Source organism: Pleurodeles waltl, chromosome 5, assembly GCF_031143425.1.
Source record: "Pleurodeles waltl isolate 20211129_DDA chromosome 5, aPleWal1.hap1.20221129, whole genome shotgun sequence".
Lineage (NCBI taxonomy): Eukaryota > Metazoa > Chordata > Amphibia > Caudata > Salamandridae > Pleurodeles > Pleurodeles waltl.
Window position 1 is genome coordinate 16,494,427 of NC_090444.1, and position 15,849 is coordinate 16,510,275.

The 15,849-nt window shown below is 52.0% G+C and overlaps 2 protein-coding genes across 2 annotated transcripts in view; both read left to right on the top strand.

Annotated features, from left to right (window-relative positions):
• The first annotated feature begins 723 nt into the window (after positions 1–723).
• The window catches only part of LOC138295290 (zinc finger protein 420-like), a 94,077-nt gene continuing 78,951 nt past the window's right edge, over positions 724–15,849 (top strand). Inside the window, exon 1 of the mRNA XM_069233495.1 lies at positions 724–904. The gene's annotated coding sequence lies outside the window, so the exon portion shown is untranslated. The remainder of the gene's footprint in view (positions 905–15,849) is intronic.
• LOC138296929 (octapeptide-repeat protein T2-like) lies at positions 1,372–1,857 on the top strand. The gene has a single exon (XM_069236450.1). The coding sequence runs from the start codon at positions 1,372–1,374 to the stop codon at positions 1,855–1,857; it is 486 nt and encodes a 161-aa protein (XP_069092551.1).

Genomic DNA, 15,849 nt, shown 5'->3' on the forward strand with positions numbered 1-15,849 from the left:
TCAGCTATGAGTGGAAAAGGTTCTGGAGGGAAACTCAACCCAAGAGGTTACATTGGTGAACTATTAGGAGTTTGTTGTGGAGGGAGCCACCTGCCCAAATCAGTATTTCTTTGTTCTGAAAACTTTAAATGAGGAGGGCAAAGAAGTATTCCCCTGGGCCAAGCTCTGAAAAACGATTTCTTCTGCCCCGTCGGGCGTTCAGGGGCCTAGAAGACCCGCTCCTGGGAGGGCGCACTGCACGGACAGCTGATCGGAGAAGGGCCCCTCCGGCTCTCCGCACATAGTGGGGGTAGAAAGAGTGACCCGTCCCCGTGTGCAGGGCGGAGAGCGCCCCTAATGCTCCGGCTCCCGCTGCAACAGGAGCGCACGCGGATCACAGCTACACTGTCCCAAGATGAAGCACAAATAAAGCAATTAGCACAAATAACAATCACTTGTAAATATGGTTAGTCACAACATCGGATCCCTTAAGCACGGCTGCAGCAGCAAAGAGAGAGGGAGTGAATTGACTGCAAGGAGGTCCTGTAGGGCTGGTGCTCCATGGGTGGCCGTGTGAGTGTAACTGGTGATGAGGTTTTTGTTTAAAGTTCAGTTTGGTGGGCTGTTGTAAAATAAACAGTGAAGACAGAGAAGCATAATCCGAAGCCCCCAGTCCTCCCAAGAATCCTGCAGACATAACCTCATCTGCGCATGCTCAGAGGATGGGGGGCGCGACCTAAAGTCAGATAAATGACGAGCATCCTGCAAATAACTATCAGTGCAGGTTCAGAGGCTGAGACACGTGAAGTGACTGTGGAAAACCCAGAGGCTGAGACACGTGAAGTGGCTGTGGAAAGCCCAGAGGCTGAGAGGGGGTTTATCTGAACACAGTGACTGGAAAAGGCTCTTCTTCTGCCGCAGACAGGTGAGGACACAGAGGTTTATTTTGTATCTTGAGCAGCAAATGAGCCTGTCAGAACCAGCCTCGTGAAATGAGAACAGAAATAGCTTCCTCTCAGCTCCAGTGACCTCCCTAGCTAGCACAGAAAGAGGAAGCATCCTGGCAGGAGGAAGGGGAAGTGATCAGAGCCCTGAGTTATGGCTCCACAGGAGGGGTGGAGGTAGATGGAGAGGAGAGTCAGGGGAGGGGGAGGGCACACAAGGAGAGAGGAGGAGAAGCAGAGGAGAGATGCCACCTGCCCAGATGTGTAGCTTAGGAGGAGGAAAACACGAGCAGATGAGGAGGTACAGTGAGAGAGGAGCAGGTACAGGGAGAGAAGAGGAGGTACAGGGAGAGAAGGTACAGCGACTGGAGGAGGTACAAGGAGAGGTGGATGTACAGGGAGAGAAGAGGAGGTACAGGGAGAGAAGAGGAGGTACAGGGAGAGGCGGATGTACTGGGAGAGAAGAGGAGGTACAGGGAGAGAAGAGGAGGTACAGGGAGAGGCGGATGTACTGGGAGAGAAGAGGAGGTACAGGGAGAGAAGGTACAGCGACTGGAGGAGGTACACGGAGAGGTGGATGTACAGGGAGAGAAGAGGAGGTACAGGGAGAGAAGAGGAGGTACAGGGAGAGGCGGATGTAAAGGGAGAGAAGAGGAGGTACAGGGAGAGGCGGATGTACAGGGAGAGAAGAGGAGGTACAGGGAGAGAAGAGGAGGTACAGGGAGAGGCGGATGTACAGGGAGAGAAGAGGAGGTACAGGGAGAGGCGGATGTACAGGGAGAGAAGAGGAGGTACAGGGAGAGAAGAGGAGGTACAAGGAGAGGTGGATGTACAGGGAGAGAAGAGGAGGTACAGGGAGAGGCGGATGTACAGGGAGAGAAGAGGAGGTACAGGGAGAGAAGAGGAGGTACAGGGAGAGGCGGATGTACAGTGAGAGAAGAGGAGGTACAGGGAGAGAAGGTACAGGGAGTGGAGGAGGTACAAGGAGAGGAGGATGTACAGGTAGAAGAAGAGGTACAGAGAGAAGAGGATGAACAGGGAGAGGAGCAGGTGACACAGAGAGGGGAGCAGGAAACACAGGGAGAGCAGCAGAGGTACATGCAGGGAGAGGAGCAGGAGACACAGGGAGAGGAGCACCGTACATGCAGGGAGAGGAGCAGGAGACACAGGGAGAAGAGCAGGAGACACAGAGAGAGGAGCAAGCGACACAGGGAGAGGAGCAGAGGAACATGTAGGGAGAGGAGCAGAGCAACATGTAGGGAGAGGAGCAGAGGGACATGTAGGGAGAGGAGCAAGTGACACAGGGAGAAGACCAGGGAACACGAGGAGAAGACAAGGTGACACAGGGAGGGAAGCAGAGGGACATGTAGGGAGGGGAGCAAATAACACAGGGAAAGGAGCAGAGGTACACGCAGGGAGAGGAGCAAGTGACACAGGGAGAGGAGCAGGTCACAGCGAGAGGAGCAGAGGTACACACAAGGAGTGGAGCAGGTGACACAGGTAGAGGAGCAGGTGATACAGGGAGAAGAGCAGATGACACAGGGAGAGGAGCAGTGGTACATGCAGGGAGGGAAGCAGGTGACACAGGGCGAGGAGCAGCCGTACATGCAGGGAGAGGACCATGTGACACAGGGATAGCGACAGAGGTACATGCAGGGAGAGGAGAATGTGACAGGGAGAGGAGCAGAGGTACACACAAGGAGAGGAGCAGGTGACACAGAGAGAGGAGCAGGTGACACAGGGAGAGGAGCAGGTGACACAGGGAGAGGAGCAGGTGACAGAGGGAGGGGAGCAGGTGACTCAGGTAGAGGAGCAACCGTACATGCAGGGAGAGGACCGTGTGACACAGGGAGAGGAGCAGAGGTACATGCAGGGAGAGGAGCAGGTGACACAGAAAGAGCAGAGCTACACACAGGGAGAGGAGCAGGTGACACAGAGAGAGGAGCAGGTGACACAGGGAGAGGAGCAGGTGACACAGGGAGAGGAGCAGGTGACAGAGGGAGGGGAGCAGGTGACACAGGGAGAGGAGCAGAGGCATGCAGGGAGAGGAGCAGGTGACACAGGAAGAGGAGCAGAGCTACACACAGGGAGAGGACCGTGTGACACAGGGAGAGGAGCAGATAACACAGGGAGAGGAGCAGAGGTACATGCAGGGAGAGGAGCAGAGGGACATGTAGGGAGAGGACCAGAGGCACATGCAGGGAGAGAAGCAGGTACACACAGGGAGAGGAGCAGGTACACACAGGGAGAGGAGCAGGTGACACAGGGAGAGGAGCAGGTGACACAGGGAGGGGAGCAGGTGACTGTGAGAAAGTAGCCTCTTTCTAGCCTTGTTACCCCCACTTTTGGCCTGTTTGTGAGTGTATGTAAGGGTGTTTTCACTGTCTCACTGGGTTCCTGCCAGCCAGGGCCCTGTGCTCATAGTGAAAACCCTATGTTTTCAGTATGTTTGTTATGTGTCACTGGGACCCTGCTAGTCAGGACCCCAGTGCTCATAAGGTTGTGGCCTATATGTATGTGTTCCCTGTGTGGTGCCTAACTGTCTCACTGAGGCTCTGCTAATCAGAACCTCAGTGGTTATGCTCTCTCATTTCTTTCAAATTGTCACTAACAGGCTAGTGACCAATTTTACCAATTTACATTGGCTTACTGGAACACCCTTATAATTCCCTAGTATATGGTACTGAGGTACCCAGGGTATTGGGGTTCCAGGAGATCCCTATGGGCTGCAGCATTTCTTTTGCCACCCATAGGGAGCTCTGACAATTCTTACACAGGCCTGCCACTGCAGCCTGAGTGAAATAACCTCCACGTTATTTCACAGCCATTTTACACTGCACTTAAGTAACTTATAAGTCACCTATATGTCTAACTTTTACCTGGTAAAGGTTAGGTGCAAAGTTACTTAGTGTGAGGGCACCCTGGCACTAGCCAAGGTGCCCCCACATGGTTCAGAGCCAATTCCCTGAACTTTGTGAGTGCGGGGACACCATTACACGCGTGTACTACATATAGGTCACTACCTATATGTGGCTTCACAATGGTAACTCCGAATATGGCCATGTAACATGTCTATGATCATGGAATTGCCCCCTCTATGCCATCCTGGCATAGTTGGCTCAATCCCATGATCCCAGTGGTCTGTAGCACAGACGCTGGTACTGCCAAACTGCCCTTCCTGGGGTTTCACTGCAGCTGCTGCTGCTGCCAACCCCTCAGACAGGCATCTGCCCTCCTGGGGTCCAGCCAGGCCTGGCCCAGGATGGCAGAACAAAGAACTTCCTCTGAGAGAGGGTGTTACACCCTCTCCCTTTGCAAAATGGTGTGAAGGCAGGGGAGGAGTAGCCTCCCCCAGCCTCTGGAAATGCTTTGTTGGGCACAGATGTGCCCAATTCTGCATAAGCCAGTCTACACAGGTTCAGGGGACCCCTTAGCCCTGCTCTGGCGCGAAACTGGACAAAGGAAAGGGGAGTGACCACTCCCCTGACCTGCACCTCCCCTGGGAGGTGTCCAGAGCTCCTCCAGTGTGCTCCAGACCTCTGCCATCTTGGAAACAGAGGTGCTGCTGGCACACTGGACTGCTCTGAGTGGCCAGTGCCACCAGGTGACGTCAGAGACTCCTTCTGATAGGCTCCTTCAGGTGTTAGTAGCCTATCCTCTCTCCTAGGTAGCCAAACCCTCTTTTCTGGCTATTTAGGGTCTCTGTCTCTGGGGAAACTTTAGATAACGAATGCAAGAGCTCATCCGAGTTCCTCTGCATCTCTCTCTTCACCTTCTGCCAAGGAATCGACTGCTGACCGCGCTGGAAGCCTGCAAAACTGCAACAAAGTAGCTAAGACGACTACTGCAACTCTGTAACGCTGATCCTGCCGCCTTCTCGACTGTTTTCCTGTTTGTGCATGCTGTGGGGGTAGTCTGCCTCCTCTCTGCACCAGAAGCTCCAAAGAAATCTCCCGTGGGTGGACGGAATCTTCCCCTGCAACCGCAGGCACCAAAAAGCTGCATTACCGGTCCCTTGGGTCTCCTCTCAGCACGACGAGCGAGGTCCCTCGAATCCAGCGACTCTGTCCAAGTGACCCCCACAGTCCAGTGACTCTTCAGTCCAAGTTTGGTGGAGGTAAGTCCTTGCCTCACCTCGCTGGGCTGCATTGCTGGGAACCGTGACTTTTGAAGCTACTCCGGCCCCTGTGCACTTCCGGCGGAAATCCTTTGTGCACAGCCAAGCCTGGGTCCACGGCACTCTAACCTGCATTGCACGACTTTCTAAGTTGGTCTCCGGCGACGTGGGACTCCTTTGTGCGACTTCGGATGAGCACAGTTTCACGCATCCTCGTAGTGCCTGTTTCTGACACTTCTCCGGGTGCTACCTGCTGCTGAGAGGGCTCCTTGTCTTGCTCGACGTCCCCTCTCTCTCCTGGTCCAATTTGCGACCTCCTGGTCCCTCCAGGGCCACAGCAGCGTCCAAAAACGCTAACCGCACGATTTGCAGCTAGCAAGGCTTGTTGGCGTTCTTTCGGCGGGAAAACACTTCTGCGCGACTTTCCACGGCGAGAGGGATCCGTCCACCAAAGGGGAAGTCTCTAGCCCTTTTCGTTCCTGCAGAAACCTCAGCTTCTTCTGTCCAGTAGAAGCTTCTTTGCACCCGCAGCTGGCATTTCCTGGGTATCTGCCCATCTCCGACTTGCTTGTGACTTTTGGACTTGGTCCCCTTGTTCCACAGGTACCCTAGATTGGAAATCCACAGTTGTTGCATTGTTGGTTTGTGTCTTTCCTGCATTATTCCTCTAACACAACTTCTTTGTCCTTAGGGGAACTTTAGTGCACTTTGCACTCACTTTTCAGGGTCTTGGGGAGGGTTATTTTTCTAACTCTCACTATTTTCTAATAGTCCCAGTGACCCTCTACAAGGTCACATAGGTTTGGGGTCCATTCGTGGTTCGCATTCCACTTTTGGAGTATATGGTTTGTGTTGCCCCTATCCCTATGTTTCCCCATTGCATCCTATTGTAACTATACATTGTTTGCACTGTTTTCTAAGACTATACTGCATATTTTTGCTATTGTGTATATATATCTTGTGTATATTTCCTATCCTCTCACTGAGGGTACACTCTAAGATACTTTGGCATATTGTCATAAAAATAAAGTACCTTTATTTTTAGTATAACTGTGTATTGTGTTTTCTTATGATATTGTGCATATGACACTAAGTGGTACTGTAGTAGCTTCACACGTCTCCTAGTTCAGCCTAAGCTGCTCTGCTAAGCTACCATTATCTATCAGCCTAAGCTGCTAGACACCCTATACACTAATAAGGGATAACTGGGCCTGGTGCAAGGTGCAAGTACCCCTTGGTACTCACTACAAGCCAGTCCAGCCTCCTACATTGGTTGTGCAGCGGTGGGATAAGTGCTTTGAGACTACTTACCACTCTTGTCATTGTACTTTTCATAAGAGAAAAATATACAAAACAAGTTCAGTGTATATACAAATAGCCAAAAGGTTTTGCATTTCCTCTTTTCACTCTTTTCTAAGTGCTGAAAAGTACTTCTAAACTTTCAAAAAGTTCTTAAAAGTTTAAAAAGTTTTTTTTCTGTCTTTCTAAAAAGTTCTGAAAACTTTTTTCTCTTTTTCTATCACTTTAACTCTCTCTAAAAATGTCTGGCACAGGCCAAAAGGTTGATCTGTCCAAACTTGCATATGATCACCTTAGCTGGAAAGGAGCAAGGAGACTCTGCATAGAGAGAGGTTTGAGTGTAGGGAAGAATCCTTCTTTGGAATTATTGCTTAACATGCTTAGAGAACAAGATAAGGCCATAGGGGCCACATCTGTTGAAAAAATAGCAAATGGTTCCCAATCTGATCCAGGGACTCCCCCAGGAAAAGATTCAGGAAAGAAACTTCCAAGCCTGCCCATTACTAGACAGTCTAGCATAGTTGGTAATGATGATGAGCCACACCATGCAAATAGTGTTGTCTCACATCATAGCAAAAGCATTTATTCTCACCATACTGGTAGTGATGTTTCTGTTAGCCAAGCTGTTAGGGTGGCTTCTGTAAGGGACAGGTCTCCTTCTGTTCATTCTTCTGTGTCTAAGAATGTCCCTCCCACCAACCCTGATGACAGAATGTTAGAGAGGGAACTCAACAAGTTGAGAGTGGAACAAACCAGACTGAAGCTTAAAAAGCAACAGCTGGATTTGGATAGACAGTCTTTTGAACTAGAGAAAGAAAGACAGAAGTTGGGTTTAGATACCCATGGTGGCAGCAGCAGTATTCCCCATAGTCATCCTGCAAAAGAGCATGATTCCAGGAATCTGCACAAGATAGTTCCCCCTTATAAGGAGGGGGATGACATTAACAAGTGGTTTGCTGCACTTGAGAGGGCCTGTGTTGTACAGGATGTCCCTCAAAGGCAGTGGGCTGCTATCCTATGGCTATCATTTAGTGGAAAAGGTAGGGATAGGCTCCTTACTGTGAAAGAAAATGATGCTAATAATTTCCAAGTTCTTAAGAATGCACTCCTGGATGGTTATGGCTTAACCACTGAACAATACAGGATAAAGTTCAGAGAGACCAAAAAGGAGTCTTCACAAGACTGGGTTGATTTCATTGACCATTCAGTGAAGGCCTTGGAGGGGTGGTTACATGGCAGTAAAGTTACTGATTATGACAGCCTGTATAACTTGATCCTGAGAGAGCATATTCTTAATAATTGTGTGTCTGATTTGTTGCACCAGTACTTGGTGGACTCTGATCTGACCTCTCCCCAAGAATTGGGAAAGAAGGCAGACAAATGGGTCAGAACAAGGGTGAACAGAAAAGTTCATACAGGGGGTGACAAAGAGAACATTAAGAAGAAAGATGGTGAAAAATCTCAAGATAAGCATGGGGACAAGGGTAAAACCAAAGATCCCACTTCAAATCTTAAACACTCTTCAGGGGGTGGGGATAAAACTAATTCTTCCTCTTCTTCTCAACCTACACAATTTAAAAAGCCTTGGTGCTTTGTGTGTAAAAATAGAGGCCATAGGCCAGGGGATAAGTCCTGTCCAGGTAAGCCCCCTGAGCCTACCACCACTAATACATCAAGCTCTAGTGCCCCTAGCAGTAGTGGTACTAGTGGTGGGACTGCTGGCAACAGTCAAGTTAAGGGTGTAGTTGGGTTCACTTATGGGTCCATAGTAGAAACTGGGGTAGTCAGTCCCAAGACAGTTTCTGTCACACCTAGTGGCATTGGCCTTGCCACACTGGCTGCTTGTCCCCTTACAATGGATAAGTACAGGCAGACAGTTTCAATAAATGGTGTTGAGGCCTTGGCCTACAGGGACACAGGTGCCAGTATCACTTTGGTGACTGAAAACCTAGTGCATCCTGATCAACACATCATTGGACAACAGTATAAGATTATTGATGTCCATAACTCCACTAAGTTTCTTCCCTTAGCTATAATTCAGTTTAGTTGGGGTGGAGTTACTGGCCCTAAGCAGGTGGTGGTATCACCTAGCTTACCTGTAGATTGTCTCTTAGGTAAGGACCTAGAGGCCTCAGGTTGGGCTGATGTAGAGTTTTATGCCCATGCAGCCATGCTGGGCATCCCTGAGGAATTGTTCCCTCTCATTTCTACTGAAATGAAAAAGCAAAGGAGAGAAGGCCTGAAAACTCAGGATCCCTCTCCATCAACAGGTAAAAAGGGTATCACAGTATCCCCTAACCACCCTACCATTCAGGATACCATTCCTGTGGTGGGAGAAACCTCTCCTGGGGTGGCACCTGTTCCAAGGGAATCATCAGCTGGCAAAGCTGGACTCCCTGAGGTGGAAGTACCTCTCTGTGGGATAACTAACATTGGTGAGAAAAAGAGCACCATTTTAGTTAACATGGAGCATCCCTCCAACCCTCCCAGAGAAACTTTAGTGCAGAAACCCTGCACTGCCTCACAAAACTTAGGACAGCATCCCTGCCCTAGTGTGGAGCTCATAGGACAGCATCCCTGCCCTGCTCCAACTCAGGAGAAACAGCATCCCTGTTCTCTCTTCCAGCCATATGGACAAAGTTTTTGCCCAGCTATGGCTTTTCTGAGACAGCATCCCTGTCTGGCATTTCCATCACTACAAATAGGTTCAGTGGACAATTCCCACTGCTCTAAACTAAAACTTACTGATAGAAACTCTGAAAATACATCTTCACATTGTTGCTTAGCTAAAAAATTTCAAACAGGGTGGTTTACATCCCCACAGGGAAGTAACCATATAGTGGATGTAGGAGGCTGGACTGGCTTGTAGTGAGTACCAAGGGGTACTTGCACCTTGCACCAGGCCCAGTTATCCCTTATTAGTGTATAGGGTGTCTAGCAGCTTAGGCTGATAGATAATGGTAGCTTAGCAGAGCAGCTTAGGCTGAACTAGGAGACGTGTGAAGCTACTACAGTACCACTTAGTGTCATATGCACAATATCATAAGAAAACACAATACACAGTTATACTAAAAATAAAGGTACTTTATTTTTATGACAATATGCCAAAGTATCTTAGAGTGTACCCTCAGTGAGAGGATAGGAAATATACACAAGATATATATACACAATAGCAAAAATATGCAGTATAGTCTTAGAAAACAGTGCAAACAATGTATAGTTACAATAGGATGCAATGGGGAAACATAGGGATAGGGGCAACACAAACCATATACTCCAAAAGTGGAATGCGAACCACGAATGGACCCCAAACCTATGTGACCTTGTAGAGGGTCGCTGGGACTATTAGAAAATAGTGAGAGTTAGAAAAATAACCCTCCCCAAGACCCTGAAAAGTGAGTGCAAAGTGCACTAAAGTTCCCCTAAAGACAAAGAAGTCGTGTTAGAGGAATAATGCAGGAAAGACACAAACCAACAATGCAACAACTGTGGATTTCCAATCTAGGGTACCTGTGGAACAAGGGGACCAAGTCCAAAAGTCACAAGCAAGTCGGAGATGGGCAGATGCCCAGGAAATGCCAGCTGCGGGTGCAAAGAAGCTTCTACTGGACAGAAGAAGCTGAGGTTTCTGCAGGAACGAAAAGGGCTAGAGACTTCCCCTTTGGTGGACGGATCCCTCTCGCCGTGGAGAGTCGTGCAGAAGTGTTTTCCCGCCGAAAGAATGCCAACAAGCCTTGCTAGCTGCAACTCGTGCGGTTAGTGTTTTTGGACGCTGCTGTGGCCCTGGAGGGACCAGGAGGTCGCAAATTGGACCAGGAGAGAGAGGGGACATCGAGCAAGACAAGGAGCCCTCTCAGCAGCAGGTAGCACCCGGAGAAGTGCCAGAAACAGGCACTACGAGGATGCGTGAAACGGTGCTCACCCGAAGTCGCACAAAGGAGTCCCACATCGCCGGAGACCAACTTAGAAAGTCGTGCAATGCAGGTTAGAGTGCCGTGGACCCAGGCTTGGCTGTGCACAAAGGATTTCCGCCGGAAGTGCACAGGGGCCGGAGTAGCTGCAAAAGTCGCGGTTCCCAGCAATGCAGCCCAGCGAGGTGAGGCAAGGACTTACCTCCACCAAACTTGGACTGAAGAGTCACTGGACTGTGGGGGTCACTTGGACAGAGTCGCTGGATTCGAGGGACCTCGCTCGTCGTGCTGAGAGGAGACCCAAGGGACCGGTAATGCAGCTTTTTGGTGCCTGCGGTTGCAGGGGGAACATTCCGTCGACCCACGGGAGATTTCTTCGGAGCTTCTGGTGCAGAGAGGAGGCAGACTACCCCCACAGCATGCACAAACAGGAAAACAGTCGAGAAGGCGGCAGGATCAGCGTTACAGAGTTGCAGTGGTCGTCTTAGCTACTTTGTTGCAGTTTTGCAGGCTTCCAGCGCGGTCAGCAGTCGATTCCTTGGCAGAAGGTGAAGAGAGAGATGCAGAGGAACTCGGATGAGCTCTTGCATTCGTTATCTAAAGTTTCCCCAGAGACAGAGACCCTAAATAGCCAGAAAAGAGGGTTTGGCTACCTAGGAGAGAGGATAGGCTACTAACACCTGAAGGAGCCTATCAGAAGGAGTCTCTGACGTCACCTGGTGGCACTGGCCACTCAGAGCAGTCCAGTGTGCCAGCAGCACCTCTGTTTCCAAGATGGCAGAGGTCTGGAGCACACTGGAGGAGCTCTGGACACCTCCCAGGGGAGGTGCAGGTCAGGGGAGTGGTCACTCCCCTTTCCTTTGTCCAGTTTCGCGCCAGAGCAGGGCTAAGGGGTCCCCTGAACCGGTGTAGACGGGCTTATGCAGAATTGGGCACATCTGTGCCCAACAAAGCATTTCCAGAGGCTGGGGGAGGCTACTCCTCCCCTGCCTTCACACCATTTTCCAAAGGGAGAGGGTGTAACACCCTCTCTCAGAGGAAGTTCTTTGTTCTGCCATCCTGGGCCAGGCCTGGCTGGACCCCAGGAGGGCAGATGCCTGTCTGAGGGGTTGGCAGCAGCAGCAGCAGCTGCAGTGAAACCCCAGGAAGGGCAGTTTGGCAGTACCAGGGTCTGTGCTACAGACCACTGGGATCATGGGATTGTGCCAACTATGCCAGGATGGCATAGAGGGGGCAATTCCATGATCATAGACATGTTACATGGCCATATTCGGAGTTACCATTGTGAAGCCACATATAGGTAGTGACCTATATGTAGTACACGCGTGTAATGGTGTCCCCGCACTCACAAAGTTCAGGGAATTGGCTCTGAACCATGTGGGGGCACCTTGGCTAGAGCCAGGGTGCCCTCACACTAAGTAACTTTGCACCTAACCTTTACCAGGTAAAGGTTAGACATATAGGTGACTTATAAGTTACTTAAGTGCAGTGTAAAATGGCTGTGAAATAACGTGGACGTTATTTCACTCAGGCTGCAGTGGCAGGCCTGTGTAAGAATTGTCAGAGCTCCCTATGGGTGGCAAAAGAAATGCTGCAGCCCATAGGGATCTCCTGGAACCCCAATACCCTGGGTACCTCAGTACCATATACTAGGGAATTATAAGGGTGTTCCAGTAAGCCAATGTAAATTGGTAAAATTGGTCACTAGCCTGTTAGTGACAATTTGAAAGAAATGAGAGAGCATAACCACTGAGGTTCTGATTAGCAGAGCCTCAGTGAGACAGTCCCCAGGAAAAGATTCAGGAAAGAAACTTTCTAGCCTGCCCATTACTAGACAGTCTAGCATAGTTGGTAATGATGATGAGCCACACCATATAAATAGTGTTGTCTCACATCATAGCAAAAGCATTTATTCCCACCATACTGGTAGTGATGTTTCTGTTAGCCAAGCTGTTAGGGTGGCCTCTGTAAGGGACAGGTCTCCTTCTGTCCATTCTCACCATACTTCTGTTTCAAGGCATGTCCCTCCCACCCACCCTGATGGCAGATTGTTAGAAAGGGAGCTCAATAGATTGAGAGTGGAACAAACCAGACTGAAGCTCAAGAAGCAACAGCTGGATTTGGATAGACAGACTTTAGAAGTAGAGAAGGAGAGACAGAAACTGGGTTTAGAAACCCATGGTGGCAGCAGCAGCAAAAGCCTCCTACAGTGACACATAGAGAGGAGCAGAGGTCCATGCAGGGAGAGGAACAGGTGACACAGGGAGAGGAGCAGAGGTACACACAGGGAGAGGAGCAGGTGACACAGGGAGAGGAGCAGGTGACACAGAGAGAGGAGCAGGTGACACAGGGAGGGGAGCAGGTGGCACAGGGAGAGCAGCAGCCATACATGCAGGGAGAGGAGCAGATAACACAGGGAGAGGAGCAGGAGCCACAGGGAGAGGACCTTGTGACACAGGGAGAGGAGCAGATAACACAGGGAGAGGACCAGAGGTACACACAGGGAGAGGAGCAGGTGACACAGGGAGAGGAGCAGGTGACACAGGGAGAGGAGCCGAGGTACACACAGGGAGAGGAGCAGGTGACACAGGGAGAGGAGCAGGTGACACAGGGAGAAGAGCAGGTGAGACATGAAGAAGAGCAGAGGTTCATGCAGGGAGAAGAGCAGGTGAAACAGGGAGAGGAGCAGGTGACACAGGGAGAGGAGCAGGTGACACAGGGAGAAGAGCAGGTGACACAGGGAGAGGAACAGAGGTGCATGCAGGGATGGAAGCAGGTGATACAGGGAGGGGAGCAGAGGGACATGTAGGGAGAGGAGCAGGTGACACAGGGAGAGGAGCAGAGGGACATGTAGGGAGAGGAGCAGGTGACACAGGAAGAGGAGCAGCCGTACATGCAGGGAGAGGAGCAGGTGACAGGGAGAGGAGCAGAGGTACACACAGGGAGAGGAGCAGGTGAAACAGGGAGGGGAGCAGGTGACAGAGGGAGAGGAGCAGAGATACATGCAGGGAGAGGAGCAGGTGACACAGGGATGGGAGCAGAGGTACACACAGGGAGAGGAGCAGGTGACACAGGAAGGGGAGCAGGTGACACAGGGAGAGGAGCAGAGGTACATGCAGGGAGAGGAGCAGGTGACACAGGGAGAGTGGCAGGTGACACAGGGAGAGGAGCAGGTGACACAGGGAGGGGAGCAGAGGTACATGCAGGGTGAGGAGCAGGTGACAGGGAGAGGACCAGAGGTACATGCGGGGAGAGGAGCAGGTGACACAGGGAGAGGAGCAGAGGTACATGCAGGGAGAGGAGCAGGTGACACAGGGAGAGGAGCAGGTGACTCAGGGCGAGGAGCAGCCGTACATGCAGGGAGAGGACCGTGTGACACAGGGAGAAGAGCAGAGGTACATGCAGGGAGAGGAGCAGGTGACAGGGAGAGGAGCAGAGGTACACACAGGGAGAGGAGCAGGTGACAGAGAGAGAGGAGAAGGTGTCACAGGGAGAGGAGCAGGTAATACAGGGAGGGGAGGAGGTAACACATGGAGAAGAGCAGGAGACACAGGGAGAGGAGCAAGTGACACAGGGAGAGGAGCAGAGGGACATGCAGGGAGAGGAGCAGGTGACACAGGGAGAGGAGCAGAGGTACACACAGGGAGAGGAGCAGGTGACACAGGGAGAGGAGCAGATAACACAGGGAGAGGACCAGAGCTACATGCAGGGAGAAGAGCAAGTGACACAGGGAAAGGAGCAGAGGTACATGCAGGGAAAGGAGCAGCTGACACAGGGATAAGACCAGGGGACACAGGGAGGGGAGCAGGCAACACAGGGAGAGGAGCAGGTGACACAGGGAGAAGACCAGGGGACACAGCGAAGGGAGCAGGTGACACAGGGAGAGGAGCAGGTGACACAGGGAGAAGACCAGGGGACACAGGGAGGAGAGCAGGTGACACAGGGAGGGGAGCAGGTGACACAGGGAGGGGAGCAGGTCACAGGGAGGGGAGCAGGTGACACAGGGAGAGGAGCAGGTGACACAGGGAGAGAAGCAGGTGACACAGGGAGAGGAGCAGCCGTACATGCAGGGAGAGGACCGTGCGACACAGGGAGAAGAGCAGGGGTACATGCAGGGAGAGGAGCAGGTGACAGGGAGAGGAGCAGAGGTACACACAGGGAGAGGAGCAGGTGACACAGAGAGAGGAGAAGGTGACACAGGGCGAGAAGCAGGTGATAAAGGGAGGGGAGCAAGTGACACAGGGAGAAGAGCAGCAGACACAGGGAGAGGAGCAAGTGACACAGGGAGGGGAGCAGGTGACACAGGGAGAGGAGCAGAGGTACATGCAGGGAGAGGAGCAGGTGACACAGGGAGAGGAGCATGTGACACAGAGAGGAGCAGGTGACACAGGGAAAGGGGCAGGTGACACAGGGAGAGGAGCAGAGGTATATGCAGGGAGAGGAGCAGGCTACACAGGGAGAGGAGCAGAGGAACATGTAGGGAGAGGAGCAGAGGAACATGTAGGGAGAGGAGCAGGTGACACAGGGAGAAGACCAGGGGACACAGGGAGGGGAGCAGGTGACACAGGGAGAGGAGCAGGCGACACAGGGAGAGGAGCAGAGGGACATGTAGGGAGAGGAGCAGGTGACACAGGGAGAAGAGCAGGTGACACAGGGAGAAGACCAGGGGACACAGGGAGAAGAGCAGGTGACACAGGGAGGGGAGCAGAGGTACACTCAGGGAGAGGAGCAGGTGACACAGGGAGAGGAGCAGGCAACAGAGAGAGGGGAGCAGAGGAACATGCAGGGAGGGGAGCAAATAACACAGGGAGAGGAGCAGAGGTACATGGAGGGAGGGGAGCAGGTGACACAGGGCGAGGAGCAGAGGTACATGCAGGGAGAGAAGCAGGTGACAGGGAGAGGAGCAGATGACAGGGAGAGGATCAGGTGACAGAGGGAGGGGAGCAGAGGTACACACAAGGAGAGGAGCAGGTGATACAGGGAGGGGGGCAGATGACACAGGGAGAGGAGCAGAGGTACATGCAGGGAGAGGAGCAGGTGACACAGGGAGAGGAGCAGGTGACACAGGGAGAGAAGCAGGTGACACAGGGAGAGGAGCAGCCGTACATGCAGGGAGAGGACCGTGCGACACAGGGAGAAGAGCAGAGGTACATGCAGGGAGAGGAGCAGGTGACAGGGAGAGGAGCAGAGGTACACACAGGGAGAGGAGCAGGTGACACAGAGAGAGGAGAAGGTGACACAGGGAGAGAAGCAGGTGATACAGGGAGGGGAGCAGGTGACACAGGGAGAAGAGCAAGTGACACAGGGAGGGGAGCAGGTGACACAGGGAGAGGAGCAGAGGTACATGCAGGGAGAGGAGCATGTGACACAGAGAGAGGAGCAGGTGACACAGGGAAAGGGGAAGGTGACACAGGGAAAGGGGCAGGTGACACAGGGAGAGGAGCAGAGGTATATGCAGGGAGAGGAGCAGGCGACACAGGTAGAGGAGCAGAGGAACATGTAGGGAGAGGAGCAGAGGAACATGTAGGGAGAGGAGCAGGTGACACAGGGAGAAGACCAGGGGACACAGGGAGGAGAGCAGGTGACACAGGGAGAGAAG